This window comes from Rhyacophila brunnea, unplaced genomic scaffold (assembly GCF_057557595.1).
Source record: "Rhyacophila brunnea isolate RB1 unplaced genomic scaffold, BYU_Rbru_1.0 scaffold_2, whole genome shotgun sequence".
NCBI lineage: Eukaryota > Metazoa > Arthropoda > Insecta > Trichoptera > Rhyacophilidae > Rhyacophila > Rhyacophila brunnea.
Genome location: NW_028232859.1, coordinates 53,888,803 through 53,906,836, shown reverse-complemented (window position 1 = coordinate 53,906,836; position 18,034 = coordinate 53,888,803). Strand labels below are relative to the sequence as shown.

Here is an 18,034-nt window from a genome sequence, read left to right as displayed (position 1 = left end):
AGATTAACAAGATAAGATGACTCGCTCGACCAAATAACCAGATAAACTTGCCAAAGGATTAGTTCAGTTCACGTAGATATCACATTTGACAATTAGAAACCACATTTATTACTAGAAATGAATCTCGATAGTGTAAGGTGCTTAGTTTCAAAATAAAGGACCTGTATGATCACAAGGGGCAGAGCTAATCAGACTAAGCTGACTGGCTGTAAGACTGTGAGAGATAAAAATAGAGTTAAATCCTAATTCTTCTACATAGCGCTTGCGGCTCTTTTCGAAGTCACGCCACTACAGTAGTCAATTATTGTTTGAAGCGTTTGGCCGATATCCAGCAGAAGAAGCCGGAGCGACGTTTTCACTAGATATACGTACAGCAGCTTTTGATAATGTTCTTTTCACTTTATTGTACGACCTTTGAACTGTCATAAGCCAGAGCTAACAGCTTGTATTTTTTCTACTTAAATCCCGAGAATCGAGAATTTAAAAAATTTTGAATATTAATATAATATGACAATAATATAATATCCATTTCCAAAGAAGTCTTACTGGCTAAGGTCGAGATGTATGAATGCATAGAATGTCGAGTTACGATAAATCGAAGTAACGTTACAATGAAATAAAATGATTTTGTAAACATTTTAGCAGCAAGGCATCACATCGCTGTCCACAATAAAAATGTTTGAATTGATATACAATGGTAAAAATATGAAAACTACACAATGTAAATTGAATATTAATTACAAACTATAAAGTTACTACAAACTTTAAATAATATTTTAATGATTGTTTTATCAGTGGTAAATTGATGCATATACCCACAGTGTCATCTTTTTATACATACATATTATATTATTTACAGTCATGGCGATAAAACTTCGTATACTATCAACATGATTAAATCAAAAACTCTTTTCCGCGCACATATTATGTAAAACCATGCCGAGACAATAAAGTCACGCGACTAGTCAGAACGAATCAAAACGCAGCTTCTGCACAAGCATCGATGCGACATTTTACCTTTTCTACCTGCGTCCCCATGTCCAGTGAAATTTGTTACACGCGACGAGCAGATTTTTTTTCCACCAAACTGTCGCACCGACGCTGTGTGCGGAAGTATAATATCATGTGTTTTGTGAAAACAACAGAATCACATTAACAAATTCGACGTGTTGCAGTCGAGGTGAGTTTCTATGTGCCTACGGGCTTAGCCGTCACAGTGGACACACTGCTACCCTAAATAAGTGCTGATATAACATTGATACCCAAAATAGTTAACCTTTGTAGAAAACAAAAAAAACGACAAAGTCTAAATAAAACATTTAAAAAAGACGTAATAAAAACCATTTGCAAACAAGGAAAAGACAGAAGACACAATCATAATGTATAAGTATAATATAAAACTCTGAAATGATTTAAAAGTAGGTAGATTATTTAAATTTCAATTATTTTTTTAACATATTGTGGACATTACAAATTATAAGTTTAAGACGTTCACAATATGACATGAAGGGAAAAAAGTAATAAAAACGATAAAAATGAAAATATAAAAAGAGAACATAATATAAACATACAAAACCAGTGAAAATACAATTATACATCTATAGAAGTTCAAAGAAGTACCTACACCGAGTTTGCTAAGGAGACCCTATTTTAAGAATTTATAAAATAGCGTCCACCTAAACTCGCCCTCACGCAAGTGGAATTTTAGCAAGTAGGTGCTCTAGTCGTAGTAAGTATGTGGTCGTGCCCATTATATATATTATCTGACCCACGGTGGTCGCGCGGCTTGAGCTTTGGACTATCACGCCGTGGGTCTCAGGTTCGAATCCTGGGTCTGGCAAGTACACATATTTATTGTTTTTCAATTTGTGTGTGAGTCAGGGTATGGACCTAATAGGTTGAGCAAGTGGCTGACATCCATTTCTCGTAAAAAACAAAATCTGTTAATACAAACCTCCACTCTGTGGAGGCCCATATGATCCTATTAGGATCGGACATGGTCGGAAAAAAAAAATATCAAATAAATGTTTTTATTTAATCTAATAATATTGGATCATTACTGTTCGCAATGTTCCACGAACATTTCGTCATTTTTTGATCTCAATGCTATACGGTTACCTCTTTCCGGTACGACACCTGATGGTGAACTGTGATACGTCGGAATGTAATGCGCCATTTAAATGTAACCGTTTGCATTGCTAAGCCGAACGTGCCCTGCGGATTAAGGAAAACCGCTTCTGTTAGTGAGTATTAGTATATATAGTAATATATTCTGGATACTTAACCAAAGATTAGTCAAAAAAAATCAACAGATCACTTATGATCACTAACTTCTCATAATATTGAAATATATAATAAAAGTATGTTTAAGAAAGCTTATAAAAAACACAATAGGTGCAAAAATACAAAAAAAAAATGTTGAGGTTCCGGCAGACGCAAAATGCGCAAGTTCATTGTCTGGTTGAGCCCAGCTGCTCGCAAAGAGGAAAAAACGGCCACAGAATGCCTTGTGATAAATGAATTGTGACGGTATAAATACTACCCCTACGTGGCATTGACCTTCATAAGGGTGCACACCGGGACAGTGAGATGAAATAATATTGTTTGATAAAACGGTGATACAATTTCCGATTGATTGACGGCATCGGCTTGGGTACAAAACCACATGCGATTTCCGTCCATGGATGCCCGGTCGTCAGAAACCGACTGAATCAAACTCCTTCTTTTTAAATTTATTTTCTAAACTAACAATACAATTTAAGTCTCTGATTTCGAAATATGCATGTGCATTTTCATAAACATTTCGACTATTTCCATGATACCTAAGCACTAAATATAGTTTTTTTTCGGTAAAAGTCGGTTATGGGGAAGCCAGGCGGGAACCGCGCTAATTATCATATCTGATTTTGGCAAAATTCATGAATTTCATTAATAAAACCTAACCTAACCTAACCTAAACTAACCCAACCTAACAATTAATCTAGTATATCGGTTATTTTCAAAATGTGCTTCCCCATAACCAACTTGTACCTTTTCTTCTGAATGCATATCTGTTCTGTTAAAACTCAAAAACTATTGCACCAATATTAATAAAACTTGCACAGTTTATAGGCGGCATTGCTGTTACCGATACAATTCAGTTTTATCTTAATATAAATTCCGAATCTTGGAAATAACGTTTACATATTATTATACAGTTGCATCAATTCGTCACGAGTGGGTAAAGTGGTCAGACTCAGTTAGCAGGGGTGGAATGGTGAGGTAGGACGTGGGCAGAGAAGTACACGCACATATCCAACCGTTATCATACGGGCACAAGTAAGTATGATACTGACGTACGTGTCTAAAGGCACTGACCGGCTATTCATTGAAATGGAACGACTGTGTAGAGGGGTGTGGGCATAGATCCAATTGTTGTCTACCTCATAGATAGGGAAATAAATTAGATCGAAAAAAATCAATCTATCTCCATTCTTGTGGTATTGTCTTTATCGTGTTATTGTGTGCAAATGGCCTAAGATATTTTAACTGTTGAACACGTATAATGGTCATCCACTAAGTATCAGTAATAAACATAAGTAATTCTTTCTTTTCGTTTGACCATGTCCAATCCGAATGGGTTCATATGGGCCTTAACAGAGGAGGGTCTGTATCAACAGATTTTTGCTGTTACGAGAAATAGATGTTGAAATTAAAAATGACAAATTGAAAAATAATGTGTATTTGCCAGACCCAGAATTTGAACCTTGGACACACGACGTTACAGGTCGACGCTTAAGCCACTCGGCCATCGTTTACTACCTATAATAAAATACATGAGTTATACAAATCAGCTGTTGATACATTACTGATAAAACACAATTGAAAACATCAAAAAGTATTACTAATCGTTATACAATATTATAATAAAAATTGTGTCAGTAACACAACTGTGATTTTACTGGCTCGAGAGGATTCTCAATACTTTTGTAGTATAATATTATATACTTACTGAACTAAAGTAACGGTACATACGAACCTACAACTTTATGGGTAAGGTCTGTGTTATAGACAGAATGACTCCACAACGTACGGGAAATATTACATACGTACTTAAGTCCCCTTTATTGCACATCTGCTCTTGCAATCGGGATTGAAAGGTGGTCCTGAATAAAGGTAAAATCATACCTTTAGCGTCACAAAAAATACTATCAACACGTTTATTAATATTTGCCACGTAAAAAAACAGGTAGCCCTTGTACCTACTTATATAATAGGTACAACATGCCGTGTTAGTTATGGCTGTAAGATATGGGACAGCTGTTTTATGACAGTTACTTCACAGCAACATCGCTATGAAAATATACAATGAAAAGTTTATTGATAACAAATAATGATTTTGTAGAAATTATCATAAAATAATATAAGTATAGTCGTTGAGCTGTAAAACGAAGTATGTAACAAATTCTTGGTGGTCTATAAAATATAATATAATTAAAATAGATCACGTGAAATTTAACTGGGCTGCACAATTGACATTGGCGTTCTATTGAAACGTCTGGTGGCCGCAAGAAATTTCACTCTTGTTGTGATTGAAAAAAATAAAGCTAAATTTTATTTACTAAAATAATAGATCAATTTATTTATAGACACGTCCATTTAATAAAAGACATTTGAGAATTTTAGTGCATAGGTACCTATTAATTTATTTTAAAATAATGCAAATGGAATTTCCTCGATACTCATTTTTTTCCAATTCGATCCGCATGACTGCTTCTAAGTTTACATATTATGTCAACTGGCTTCGATATATTTTGTTTTTTATTAAGTTCATTACACTGAATGATCTTTCACAGTATACAGTAGTAGGAAAAACCGACAATATTAATAAAGCAATTGTTGCCAATTCTTTGAATTACTTGGTTTTTGGTCAACGTATAAATTCGATCAAAATTTTTCAACCGTGGTATTATTAAAATGGTTTTTAAGTACTTTGTCATGACTAATAACTCTAATAACGCATACTTAACGTTAGCCCAGTTAATTAAATTAAATACTGGAATGATATTGGAGCCGCATGCGGCCACCAGGGTCGCACATGAGAACCACTGCTCTAAACAGATATCTCCACAATATGCTCCGAGCAAAAAATATATCTTGTAATTTTTATGAAGATAATAATTATTAGAATCTATTTTGATGTTAGCGTAATAACTGAAATAGCTGTCGTATGGAGAAAGTATGCCATGTACCCAAATGGACAATTAGTTTATTGTTAGTTTATTTAACCAAAATTGACATAAACACCTTCGATCTTACAAAATCTTAAAAAAACGCATACGGCACCGGTGTGCAACAAGTCGTAAAAAATCTATACTTACAATATTCATGCATAAGTAGGCACCTACTAAGCCAGTGGAGGCGAACCTATTGCACATGTGTAAATTTTGACGGCAGGCAAAACAATTGTAGAATTTCAGCCGGGACGCAAAATATCGCTTGAAGGTCACCGGCGATTCTAGCACCTGGCAAGAGCGGATTTTTTTTTCGGAATGATAATTTTGAAAAGCTCTCGATCCAGGGTTGGGGGGAAAAACCATTCGGACGTAAAAAGAGTTTATGAGAAATAAATCTTTTGCTCTCGACAAAGATCTAAACATCTAGTACTAGTTGCTCTCGCTAATATAATGTCTATAGGTATATAGTAGTTAACTGTGAAAACTATACATAACCTAACTTAATTTACTTCGATATTTCAGGATATTGATTTACAAGATCTTGGTCAGCACCTCTCTTTAAGGTAGTGGAAATAGAATATTATACTTTCTCATGAGAGACAAAAAAAATATAGTTACCCATCATGAAAATGGCAAATTCATTCATTCCCAGAAAAAAATACACGCATTATCACATTACAATGCGAATGAAAATAGAAATTATTCGGATTACAATATTATTAGTAACAGTAAAAATACTAATGAAACATAAAACTAGGAATGATTTTTTGTTGAATAAACTGCGATAACAATAAAATCACGATTAACATAGGTAATAATGTTGCAGGTATAATGCATATTATGCTGTTTTTGTAGTATTTTTTAAACGTACCTAGTTCAGGTATTTATATCATTTTGAAAACAATGGTATAAAAATACTTCATACTGAGTGAAGGAATTAAGTATATAATACAACCGTATTCGGAACCATTATTGTGAGAATTTTATATTTAGATACTTATAGATTTTTATTTTGAAAATTTTGTATAGATAGTACCTACCATGATAGTACCTAGAATTCGAACCTGCCAATTTCGTATACATATCAGTTTCACATTAATGTAGCCATATATTATATTATTTTAAACTCATAATAAGTGTACATTTTGTTTACAAAATAACTGTTCTAAAAAAACATAACATAAATCACATACGACAAATTTAATCGATAAGTAACCATTTTTTTTAAATTTCGGTATTGCTACAATATGTATATACTTAAGTATTGTATAACGTTTACTAAAGTTAGTTACATAGAGATAAGATTACCGATGGCTTACATTCATCAATCAAATTCCTATATTTAGTCGACGATTAAAATTTTATTTAGGTGAATTGTTCGTAAGTATATATTCTCACAAGATTATGTGGGTTTAATATTATATCAATAATAAATAATATACGTACAAATATTTTAAATATAACTAATTAGTACGTACACTTTAGTTATTATCTCTTATTAAGTTCAACACTCGCTTGCGTATCTCCCCTTGAAATTTTTGAAGTCGTATATTTAGAAAGAAACCCTGCATTTGAAAATGAGTAGGTACCTAGTGTTAAAGGTAAAAACAATTTCTAAGAGGGCATCTAAAAATACCAGCTGACATTGTGTTAATCAGCTGTTACACTATAAGCAGGAGGATCCAACTATTAAATGATCATTAAGACCAGCTGTTACCACCGGCCAAGGACCTCTGTATATTGTAGTTTAACCAGGAAGTATTCTAAGTCAGAGGGTCACTATCGCCAGGATAATCTAGCCAGGTCCTAGGAAGAGGGCGTTGTATATGATTAAATAATTCAGGGTAGGTACCTACTTGAAAACAATATTATTAGATTATAATATAACCCACTATAATAAGGATATGTCATACTTTGCTATTGTATGTTGTTAAAAATATATAATTTTGAAAAACTTCAGACACACGTAGATATCTATTAAAAAAATCATAGAAAAAAAAATGTTAATGCCGAGTGATTCCGGGTGAGTGCTCTAGTCTTTTAGCAATCGATCCATTTATGATTTTTGCGAGTTATTTCTAATATTACGTTTTATATTCTATATAATGGTGTCAGATTCTTCTGGCAATGTAGACGATACATTATTTAGTTGTTGGTATCGTTACCTTCAAATTACATTAACACCGCTCCAAAATGATTTCGTCGTGGCCGCAATGCCAGAAGAATTTGTCCTTCCTCCACTTCAAATTATGCCAATCGAAGGTGTTCGGCTTTGAAAATAGCTAGCCAAGATTATTCTTGACGTTCTTGTACTTACGAATAATGAAATTGCTAACTTATGCATGTGTTTTTATAAAAATATTAATAATTCAACAAATACTTCAAAACTATGATTATTCGTAACTGTATGTATCCGCTGGAATACCGATAGCATCCACCACAAAGCGTTCATAGGCTAAGGAAAGTTGGAGAACTCTGATGCAGAGTTCCGCAGTAGGTACCTATCCCGGAGTGATCGCGATCCTCAGTTATGAGGGTTACGATGAGGAAGACTAGGAAGAGGGAATTATTATGTAAGATGATATATAATTTAAATTGTTAATTCATTTTAAGTGCTAATTCACTTTATTGGAACTAGGCGAATTATTTATTTAAGCTATTCGAATATTCCTTAAAACTAAAGATAGGTAAGTCCTCACTACTTATTGCGTATGTGGTTATGACATGTGGTTAAAAAAATATAAAAAAGCTCTAAGAATAGCTAGTGAATGTCCTTCCCAGCTGAGCGTGTGCCTGCGAAGTAGAATGAATTGAATAAAATAAAGCGCAAAATGCAACTGCATCTGCCATGTGCCGTATTGGCCGGAGACACGCACTAAAGTACAGCGACGCTAAAACTTTCTCACAAGTACAGTTTTTTTTTTAATATTATATTTTCGTATAACATTCAAATGGATCATTTCAATATATCAATAGTAACCTATAGTTGTGTTCTCAGAATGAAAATGATTATAACTAGGGCCGTCAAAGAAGTATTGATACTTTTTTGACAGTATCGAATCATTCGATACATTTTCCGAAGTTACAATATTTAAATGTTGAGTGACGATAATCAGTGGCCGTTTCCGTAACGCAACAGGACTCAATTGAGTCGTTACAAGATTTAAAAGGGGGTCTCGGACATTCAGTAAATTATTATTAATTAAAGTATAGAAAAATCTTTTGAAAAGATTTTTGTATTAATAATAAAAAACTTTCATTTTTTTATAATCGTTCACGCGTAATAGAGCTATTTCCACGTCTCACGTAAAAAATATATTACTAAGTAGTATAGGTACTTACTTATATTAAAGACGTTGTTTAAATGTTATATAATTTATAGAAACTAAAAAAACCGTTTGAACGCATGGATTTATTTATGTAAAATTAAAACTTGTGAAATGCCTAAAAAAGTCATGGTCTACGAACATTTCACACACGGTTATATTATGTTTGAGTTGCGCACGCCGCTGCCGTCTCGCCGACGCCGTCCACTCAGGCCTTAGTGCTCGGCCATAGTGGTTTGGCGGGCGCGGCACGCCGGCGTTTTCCGAAACTCAAACGTATAACCGTGTGTATTATGCCCCAAAAAAGACACTGTCTACGAACATTCACACACGGTTATACGTTTGAGTTTAGCAAGACGCCGCCGCGCCGCGCCCGCCAAACCACTACGGCTGAGCACGTACGCTTACTATAATATTACGTAAAACAATATATCGATATAGAAATAAATACCTACACTGTTTTGAAATTAATAATTTGACAGTAGTTGTTTTGAGTCGATGTGTAAAATCCAACTCTTTCATTGTGATCACTGATCAGTAACACAAACTATTTTAATGAATAACGAAGTAAATATATAGGTACCGTGAAATGGGGTGAAAATAGGCCAATGCAATTTTCAAAAAATTTTGCACTTGATTATCGTTTTTTACCTCAAATTCTTATATGACTATGTATATAAATTTAGTATTAGGTAAGTATATCATTTTTCAAGAAAATATTGCATTTTTATAATATTAAAAAGTTTCGATACTTTCTTTCGATTTGACGACCCTAATAATTATCATAACATTATTGAAGTAAAAGCTATAATATACATACGTCATATTCTCGTTTCTATGACAAATATCCGTTATCGGATGACGACGATGATTTCGACTATGGAATATGCATTACGTTCAAACCCGTCATCATGTTATGGACCAAGACAATACGGAACGGATTGATGGGTGTGCAACACTTTCGCACTTCATATCTTCATGACCAAACCGTTTCTGAAAATGTACACCTAGACTGCTGCGTGGTCGCGTCTCATCGTAGAGTATATATATGCTTTGTAACTATGCACTCCGGCTCTAAGATGAAAATGATGTAATATATTTTAAAAATATATTTATTATCTGCTTATTTATTTATTACTACATATTATATTAATATAAGTATATTAATAGTATAAGTATATTTATATTAAAAGTATGAGTTTATGTGAGATAACCAGTGAACGAGGCGTATCAGTATTTATAGTAAAGAGTGCAAAAAAGTGCAAAGTTATAAAACGTATACTCTAATGTGCGACGAACTGAATAGTCTAATGCGTGTGTAAATGACCAATGTCAAGTGATAGATAAAAATATACAATGATCAGATGATCCCAAGAGATAATTTACTAAACATTTCGATAACAAGAGAATTTAGAATAATCCTTCGTGGCAGAGTAGATCGATAGAAACTGATTACGCAGGTAACTAATACATGCGTGTTTATTTATAATACCTAATGAATTAGTAAATAAATGGCGAATTTAGTTGATGAATAATTTATCTAAAGTTCAATAAAAGCGCCTAAAGAAAATTGTATTTATTATAAGAAACTTTAAATGATGTAGTTTCAATATTACAGTGGTCACGTTAGTAAAATATGTAAAATGATAAAAAAGAGTTTGCAATAATAATTACCACTATTGCTCTGTAGGTAGGTATAGTTGAATATTCATTTATTTACAATTTTTAAGTGGATACCAGCAACCGCGTCAACAAAATATAACGGCAATTCTGAAGACATCAATACAGATTTGCTCTAGGTTTTATCTTATGAGAGACGTAGAGAACATAATATAAAATGCTTGACTGCCGAGAGAATGGCCATGGCGAATGCAGAAAATTTAAATTTACCTAATTGTATAATAAAATACTTAATTAAATTAAAAATGTTGAATTTCAATGCTAAGCTTGCACCAAGCAGCGCATATAATGCACTGTATAGCCGAGTTCTACTACAAAGGGGATGCAATTGGGGTGCAATAATCGACTGGGGTTCCCCCAAAATTTAGGGCCATCCAGCCTTCGGAAAATGATACCATCACGTCGGTGCGATTTTGTTTTTGACCGAAATTAAATTCGTACATATTATGAGGTATCTAATTAGATTTTATTATTATATAAATACAGTTATGCTTTCAAGCAATATCTCTTCGAGTATCTTTTCCGATTATGCCGAAGCTGTGCGATTTATACAGTGAACTCAGAAGTATTTTATTATCTGTTCTGTGGATTTATACATATTTGGTGGCAATATATGGCAGCATATTTTATTTTAAGAAACTCGGAGCATGCCTTCTTTGAGACAGTATGAATATACTTAGTTAATTTTTCCGTTTTCGACATAATTAAGAATTATTGATAACAAATATTGATACCCTTTAACCATTATAGAAGGGGCTGGTGGTATATATCACTGTGACAAAGATTCTTCGCGTGCAACCAAGTTCTGGCAAAGCATTTTTAAAGTGTCCGCCAAAATACTTTTCTGTGTGAGAAAAACATACCTTTTAAGATTTTCATCTAGTTAAATGTAATAAAAAGTCATATTATTATCTTACAATTTTCATATAAAGAAGTCGCCTGCGACGTAATTTTGTTTAGTTAGCACAAATAGGTACCTACTTACCTACTGGATTTAGAAAAAAATGTGCTTACACAATATATTTTAATTATTTTTAAACTATTACTTAAGTGGTATATATGTATTTTCTATAAAAAAAGTAATTAATCAAAAATTATTAGCAAGTACAAGAAAGCTACAACACTAAAATATCTTGGAATGATCCGTGACGTTGGGTAGTAATTAAAGTAATACCTACTTTGATTTAAAATACAAAAGCCGATAGCCAATAGCAGCTCAATTTGAAAAGCGCTTCAGAGAGTACTATAAGAGCCATAAGTTAAAATTTGTCGTAATTAAGTATGGTACCTTTATGTGCATGGGCACGAAACCCGAGAGATGCAGGTTCGATTCCTGCGGGGTGTCTTACATTCTTCGAAAAGATTTTTTCTATTGGTTACATTTAATGTATTTTCTCAGAAGTGTGTTCAAAATTATGTATGTTAAATATATATTGTTATTGGTGATTTTCAAACTCGCGTTGAAAAAACACTACCTATATTGCAATCAAGATTGATCATTGCAGATTTCCGTCACATGGCTTTGACTTTTGTATTTTTATTTAATTTGTATGTAAGAAATTATCTTGGTAATGGATAATGGTAATAATAATTTATATTAGGTCAGTTTTATCAAACATATTGTGATACCACCGTCGTACGCCACAATAATTCTGAGAAGTAGTCTATAATAAAGACATATAAAAAAGATGGATAACATTTTTATAATATTGTGTAGGTATTCATATTGGATTTCAATAATACTATTATTCACAGTATAACATTAAGAAAATGTCGAAATGCACCAGAATACACCGAAATTATTTTTTACACGGTCCGTATTTACTTAAAAATATTTACATGGCCAACTATATAAAATATAACGTAGCTTTTAATGTGTATAACGTATGTACCTACGTTTCATGAATTACCAGCAAGTAAACGCCGGTTCCCTTGAACGGACTATTATAATCATTAGTTAATTCATCCAGTCATGTATACACCGGAGTTGACCACATCATAAAGACGGCAGGCAACTCGGCTCTTCTCGTCCATTAAATGTTAGAAAGAGAATCCATAAAAATAAAACGTTGTTAGCACAAGCAACATTAAAACAACTTATGCTAAATCAAATTATGATTATAATCATAGGTAAAAAACATATTATTTAATAGAGTTGTCAACAATTTCTCTGCATCATTTATTATTCGACTACTTCAGATGGTACCATTTTTGTTGGAAATATGTATGTTTTGACAATAGGTTTTTTTTTAAATACCATTATATAATCTCAAAGACTATTAATGTTATCATCATGTGTAGATAGTAGTGGTGTAATTTGATTATACTTCCCCGATAATATGTATGAAGTATTTTTTTAATGAAATATCAATTATTAAGAGTATATTACACTGTCGAAATTATATTGATGTGATCATAATACCTACTATGTATCCATTATTAAATTCTGTTAGCACAAAAATCATTTATTCAATTCGTTGCGTTTAATACATACAAAATATACGAACGAAATGGTGGGTATAAATTGGCTAGAAAAAGTCCCGATAATAAATTTCATAAATTTTCTTTCGTACATTTCAAGTAATTTCTATCGACAACTTGATCGAATCATATTTTTATCGAAAAACAATGATTAAAGTAGGATCAGTAGGTATCTTCATGACAGATGCTCGAGGCTATACGAAGCTAGAACACGTAGCAAATTTTAGTATTTTATACTAATCCTAAACTTATACCACAGTTAAAGCTAAGCGACACAATTCGACGCTAATAGCCAGCAAAGTTCTGCGTCGGAAAAATAGGATTTGCGAAACAATTTCAAATAGCGTCGTTCCATCTTGATTTTTATCGAATACTATTAATATACTATTAATTATCAAATATCTCTAGCTGTGTAAGATTCCTTTACTCAGAACATAACAGTATTAACACGTCTAATTATTTAAAAAATCGATTAACAAAAACCTAGCAACTACGCACATATAACAGAAAAATTTGCAAACTTTGTATATAGGTACCTACCAGGGATCATTGTCAGCGATTCCAGAGAAGGCATTTCAGACAATATTAATAGGTGTCTGTTTTATGAAGTCACTAGAGCAGTATGCGATTTTCTGCAATTCAGGATAGTATGGCATTAAATGAAAAATTAGTTTTTTTTTTAAATAAGTCCGAATGGTAGACCTAGAAGCCGCTAATCGACGGAACAGATACGATCTGCGAACATACGTAGCAATGCAATGGACAGGATCAAGGGGTGTTATAGAACGGCGGGATCATTTTCATATACACACATTTGTAATTATATTATAATGTAATTAATATAATATATATGTAACATTATATAATTTAGAAAAACACTAACTGAGAGAGTATATCACAACCAATAGAAAAAACTTTTTTTGAAAAAAGTAAGCCAACCGGTCGGGAATCGAACCCGGCATTTCCAACGGGTAAACGCCCCAAACTCGTCGCATTCAGCCATTATGCTACGGAAGACATACTAATGACGACAATATTTAAGCTATTGACTATTAAATACCTACCACTCAGCGCTCTTCGAAATCATGTTACTTCGGCAATCGATTTTTGTTTATTAAATCAAAGTAGGTAGTTATGTTACTATTACAACGATTACTAACCGACGTCTAGGAATTTCTCCAATATTTTTTAAGCAACTTCTTGTACTTGCTAATAATTTTTAATTAACTATTTCTTTTATTCAAACGAATAATTCACAAGATTTAAGAATATATCATTCTGATTATTTTTTTCAAAAAAAGTTTTTTCTATTGGTTGTGATATACTCTCTCAGTTAGAGTTTTTCTAAATTATATAATGTTCAATAATCAATTATTAAAATTAAAATTAATAAAATAGATTGATAAGAACAATGGTGCGATAAAACAAATCTTTATCAAATGCACTTGCAGCTATTCATTATGTTTGCATATTAATACTTGAAAAGATTAGCTCATAGATGCGGGGGCTATAACAAGGGTATGCAAGCAGCTTGTAGAGGCCTTCACCCAGCAGTGGATAAATTCAGGCTTATGATGGTGCTGACGAAATACTAGATGTAAATAATAGTGTTATCGCATCGCATCCCAGCATATTTCGAAGGTAGGTACGGTAGATAGTACGTAAATAGGTGTCTTTTTCGTATCATAATCAGTTGCCATTGGCATACAACCGGCAACCGTTTATCAGCAAGTTGTTATCGCAAGTCAAATAATCAATCAATTATTTCGATAACAGTAACAAGTAGATGAGCATTATAAAATTCTTATTGTCGGATTTATAAATCAAACAATAATTATTATAATATTATTGTCTATTATTATTATTATGCTGTGCAATAAAATCAATAAAATAAACGATGTACGAAGGAGAAATTTCATTATTACTTATAGAAATAGTATAACATTTAATTTACTTCAAACTCAATGTACATCCTACCAGGGATTAATAAAAGTAAACTTGAGTTAAACTGTAGCGGCGTGACTTCGAAGAGACCTATAGATGGCGCTGCTCATTAACTGGACGCCGCAAGCGCTATGTAGATGGATTAGGATTCAACTCTATGTAACTATTTCTACTCTCGTAAGTTTTATCTCTCACAGTCTTACAGCCAGTCAGCTTAGTCTGATTAGCTCTAACCTTTTTGATCATACAATCTTGCAATCGAAAAATAAATTATTTCCAAGAATGTTTCTCATAGCACGAAATAAATGAAAAACAGAGCGATAAGTATAAATTTAAATACACGAATTAAGATTTAATAATATATTAAGTACCATATTATTATATCGCGCATTTGACGGCCGTACGTTTTGATCTGATATTTCTAACATTTCACAACTAATGTATAGCCTATGTATATTATGAATGTGCCAATATTTTGTGCATGTGTAAATCTAAGTTACAACAAGTACCTGCGATTCTATAGAAGACGATGGTAACATAATTATTAGCACCTAAGCGTTCAATTACTCGACCACCATTGAAGACGATACAACCACGCTGATTCAGAATAAAGAAACTCTAGTTAAGTATTAGGTATATCATTATCAGCCTGAATCTATCCACTGCTGGATGAAGGCCTCTCCAAGCTGATTACACTTCTCTCAGTACTGCGCGTTGCATTTCCACGTACTTCCACAGAACTTATCCTTTATATCAGTCCAGCAGCCTCTAGGTCTACCTTGCGGACGGTTTGTATCTTTTGTGCACCACTGGATGACTAGATTTGTCCAGCGATTGTCCCTTCTTCGACCTATGTGTCCAGCCATTCGAGGTTTTTAGCGAATTCTTACATCGCAAACTCTCGTCTGTTTTCTTATCCAATCATTTCGCTTATATTATGTCGACCCTTAATTTTGATAGGAAACACGTTCGAATTTAAAATAATAATTTTGTGAAAAGCGTGATATCGCTGTTAAGTATAATGTTAAATTAATATAAAACTCCATTAAATTCTCAATGTCTCTGATGACGATGACAACAGAAATGATTATAGATGTTTCCTGGTTATGAACTATCTATAGTATATATGCCATCAAAATGCAAAGACGATACGCGTTTTGCAATAAATAATCATACTTTAGGACTCAGGTAAGTACCTATTTTTATTAAGTAATTACTTGGGTTTGCGCACCGCCATCTTTAATAAAGCATGAGCATAACTTTATGCAAAAGCAACGAGTGGTCCACTTTTCAGCTGTCAAAATTAGATCCCAGATTGCTTGACATATTGATTCGACCTTTCTCGTATCAAATTGAATTATAAAAAATTCTCACATCAGTGTTATTTATAAATAACTAGCTGACCCGGCAAACTTCGTACCGCCTCAGAATCAATAATCTTGTGTTAACTTATTAGCTGAATTAAATTCAGTTTTTTATTAAGTTAAAATGAATACTCAAAATGAATAAGTTCAATAAATGTGCAAAAATCAAATCAAAATGAAAAGTATTTTAATTATATTGAACTGTACACACACGATGACCACGTGGATTAAGCGCCGGTATATAGTGTCGAGGGTCCCATGTTCGAATCCTGGGTCTGGTAAGTTCACATATTATAATTCAATTTCAATTCAATGATGACTACCGAGCCAACCTTCAGTCGTTAATTGTGCGGTGGCAAGCCAGGCAGATCCAATGAGTTTCAAAATTCAGTTGGATAGTTGGTTGCTTCGTCTTCGTTTGTTACACAGTCGATAGATTTGAAGGAATGCAGTGGACCAACGATTTGATTTTGAATTGTGAAGTTTAAGTGATCCACATCTTTGTTCTTTACCGCAAGAATGCTCATTCACTCAACCAATTGTCATGTTTGTGATTAGCAATGATGTTCGGTAACACTTTGTTGATGAGTTCGTCCTTAGTTGAGACGAAATTGGAAAAATTCAGCGGAAACGAAATCAATCCGCTCGATTCATCGACAGGAACACGGCCGTTACCGATAGTCAGCAATTGCTTGGAGAAATCTTCGGCAGATGGATCGTTTAGCAATGCAACTCGCATGTTTGTCGTCAGCTGAAGTGTCTTCACATAGCACCACAGAGTCGATGATTTGAGGCAAGCATTTATTTCATCAGCAGCGGTCGATCTTGGAATGACTGGTAGTGTTTGGCGAAAATCGCCAGATAGTAGAATCATTGCGCCTCCAAAACTTATTGAGTCATTGCGCAGATCTTTCATAGTTCGATTGAGTGCTTTCAATGCGCGTTTGTGCGCCATTGTGCATTCATCCCAGGTGATGATTTTACTTGCTAACAAAACTTTGGCCATTGCTGAGTATTTCGCAATGTTGCATGTCGGTTTTTCAGTCGGCAATTTCAACGTTGAATGAGGCGTTCGGCATCCTTCTAACAACGTGGCCGCTATCCCAGAAGAAGCAACTGCTACAGCATTTTCGGATCTCGCACGAACAGTAGCCAAAATCAATGACATGAGGAATGTCTTCCCAGTTCCATCGGGCGCGTCGAGGAAAAATAAGCCACCATTTCCATAATCAATTGCCTTCATTAACGTATCGAACACTTCCTTCTGTTGAGGGTTCAACAGTGGTACATTCGTTCGAACTGATTGGTTCAATGCATCTCGATCATATTCACGATCACGTTCCAATTCTCGATTGAAAGCGTCGTTCATTCCACGATGTGGCGTTGGCATTCCTAACTTGACTAAAAAACTGCCGCACATGAGGTAACACATGTATTCGATCAAAAACAAAGCCTGGTTATGTATCTCCTCATTCACCTCGAGATCGGGATTCGCTGAACTGACACAAATTCGATGTAAAATGTCTTCTGACATGTCATCCTTTCACTTGTTCTACAGTTCAGGTGTATTCGATGGGAAGCATGTTGAAATAATGATATCAAAAAATGTGCGTATGACTTGGAGATGCAGAAACAATTGCTTCAGCGATTGTCATATCCCAATGAGTATCTTTTTCAAGCAAATTGAGCTGTTGACATGAAGCACGAAATGTTGGGCACACTACACCATTGACAGTTAGACATTTCGACTATCATTCTTTCTTTTGTTTGTTTGCTTCTTCTTTATTGTTTCTGTCATGTATCAGAGATGGCGTTCTATACGGATTTAAATTTTTTGTGATTTTCTTTTATTTTCGAATGCGCGAGGTTTTCATCGTTCAAATTCATCGATCTCAGTCAAAAGCCTTTCCATACAAAATGTATGAGAAAATTAATTTTCTTCATAATTTATTTTTTCCGTGATTTATCCGATATTTTAATAGTTATTCTGCTATTCGGGGCGGTGACAAATCCAACAAATCGA

At 33.6% G+C, this 18,034-nt stretch overlaps 2 protein-coding genes across 6 annotated transcripts in view; both read right to left on the bottom strand.

Annotated features, from left to right (window-relative positions):
• LOC147072516 (RNA-binding protein 24-like) overlaps positions 1–18,034 on the bottom strand; it is a 150,772-nt gene that overhangs the window by 118,754 nt on the left and 13,984 nt on the right. The gene's annotated exons all lie outside the window — the stretch shown is intronic.
• Positions 12,475–17,804, bottom strand: LOC147072517 (uncharacterized). Its single transcript, XM_085946918.1, has 2 exons — positions 15,498–17,804; positions 12,475–13,405 (listed from the first exon to the last, which is right to left on the bottom strand). Exon 1 carries the CDS (start codon positions 17,543–17,545, stop codon positions 16,535–16,537), a length of 1,011 nt encoding a protein of 336 aa, XP_085803044.1. The 5' UTR covers positions 17,546–17,804; the 3' UTR covers positions 12,475–13,405; positions 15,498–16,534.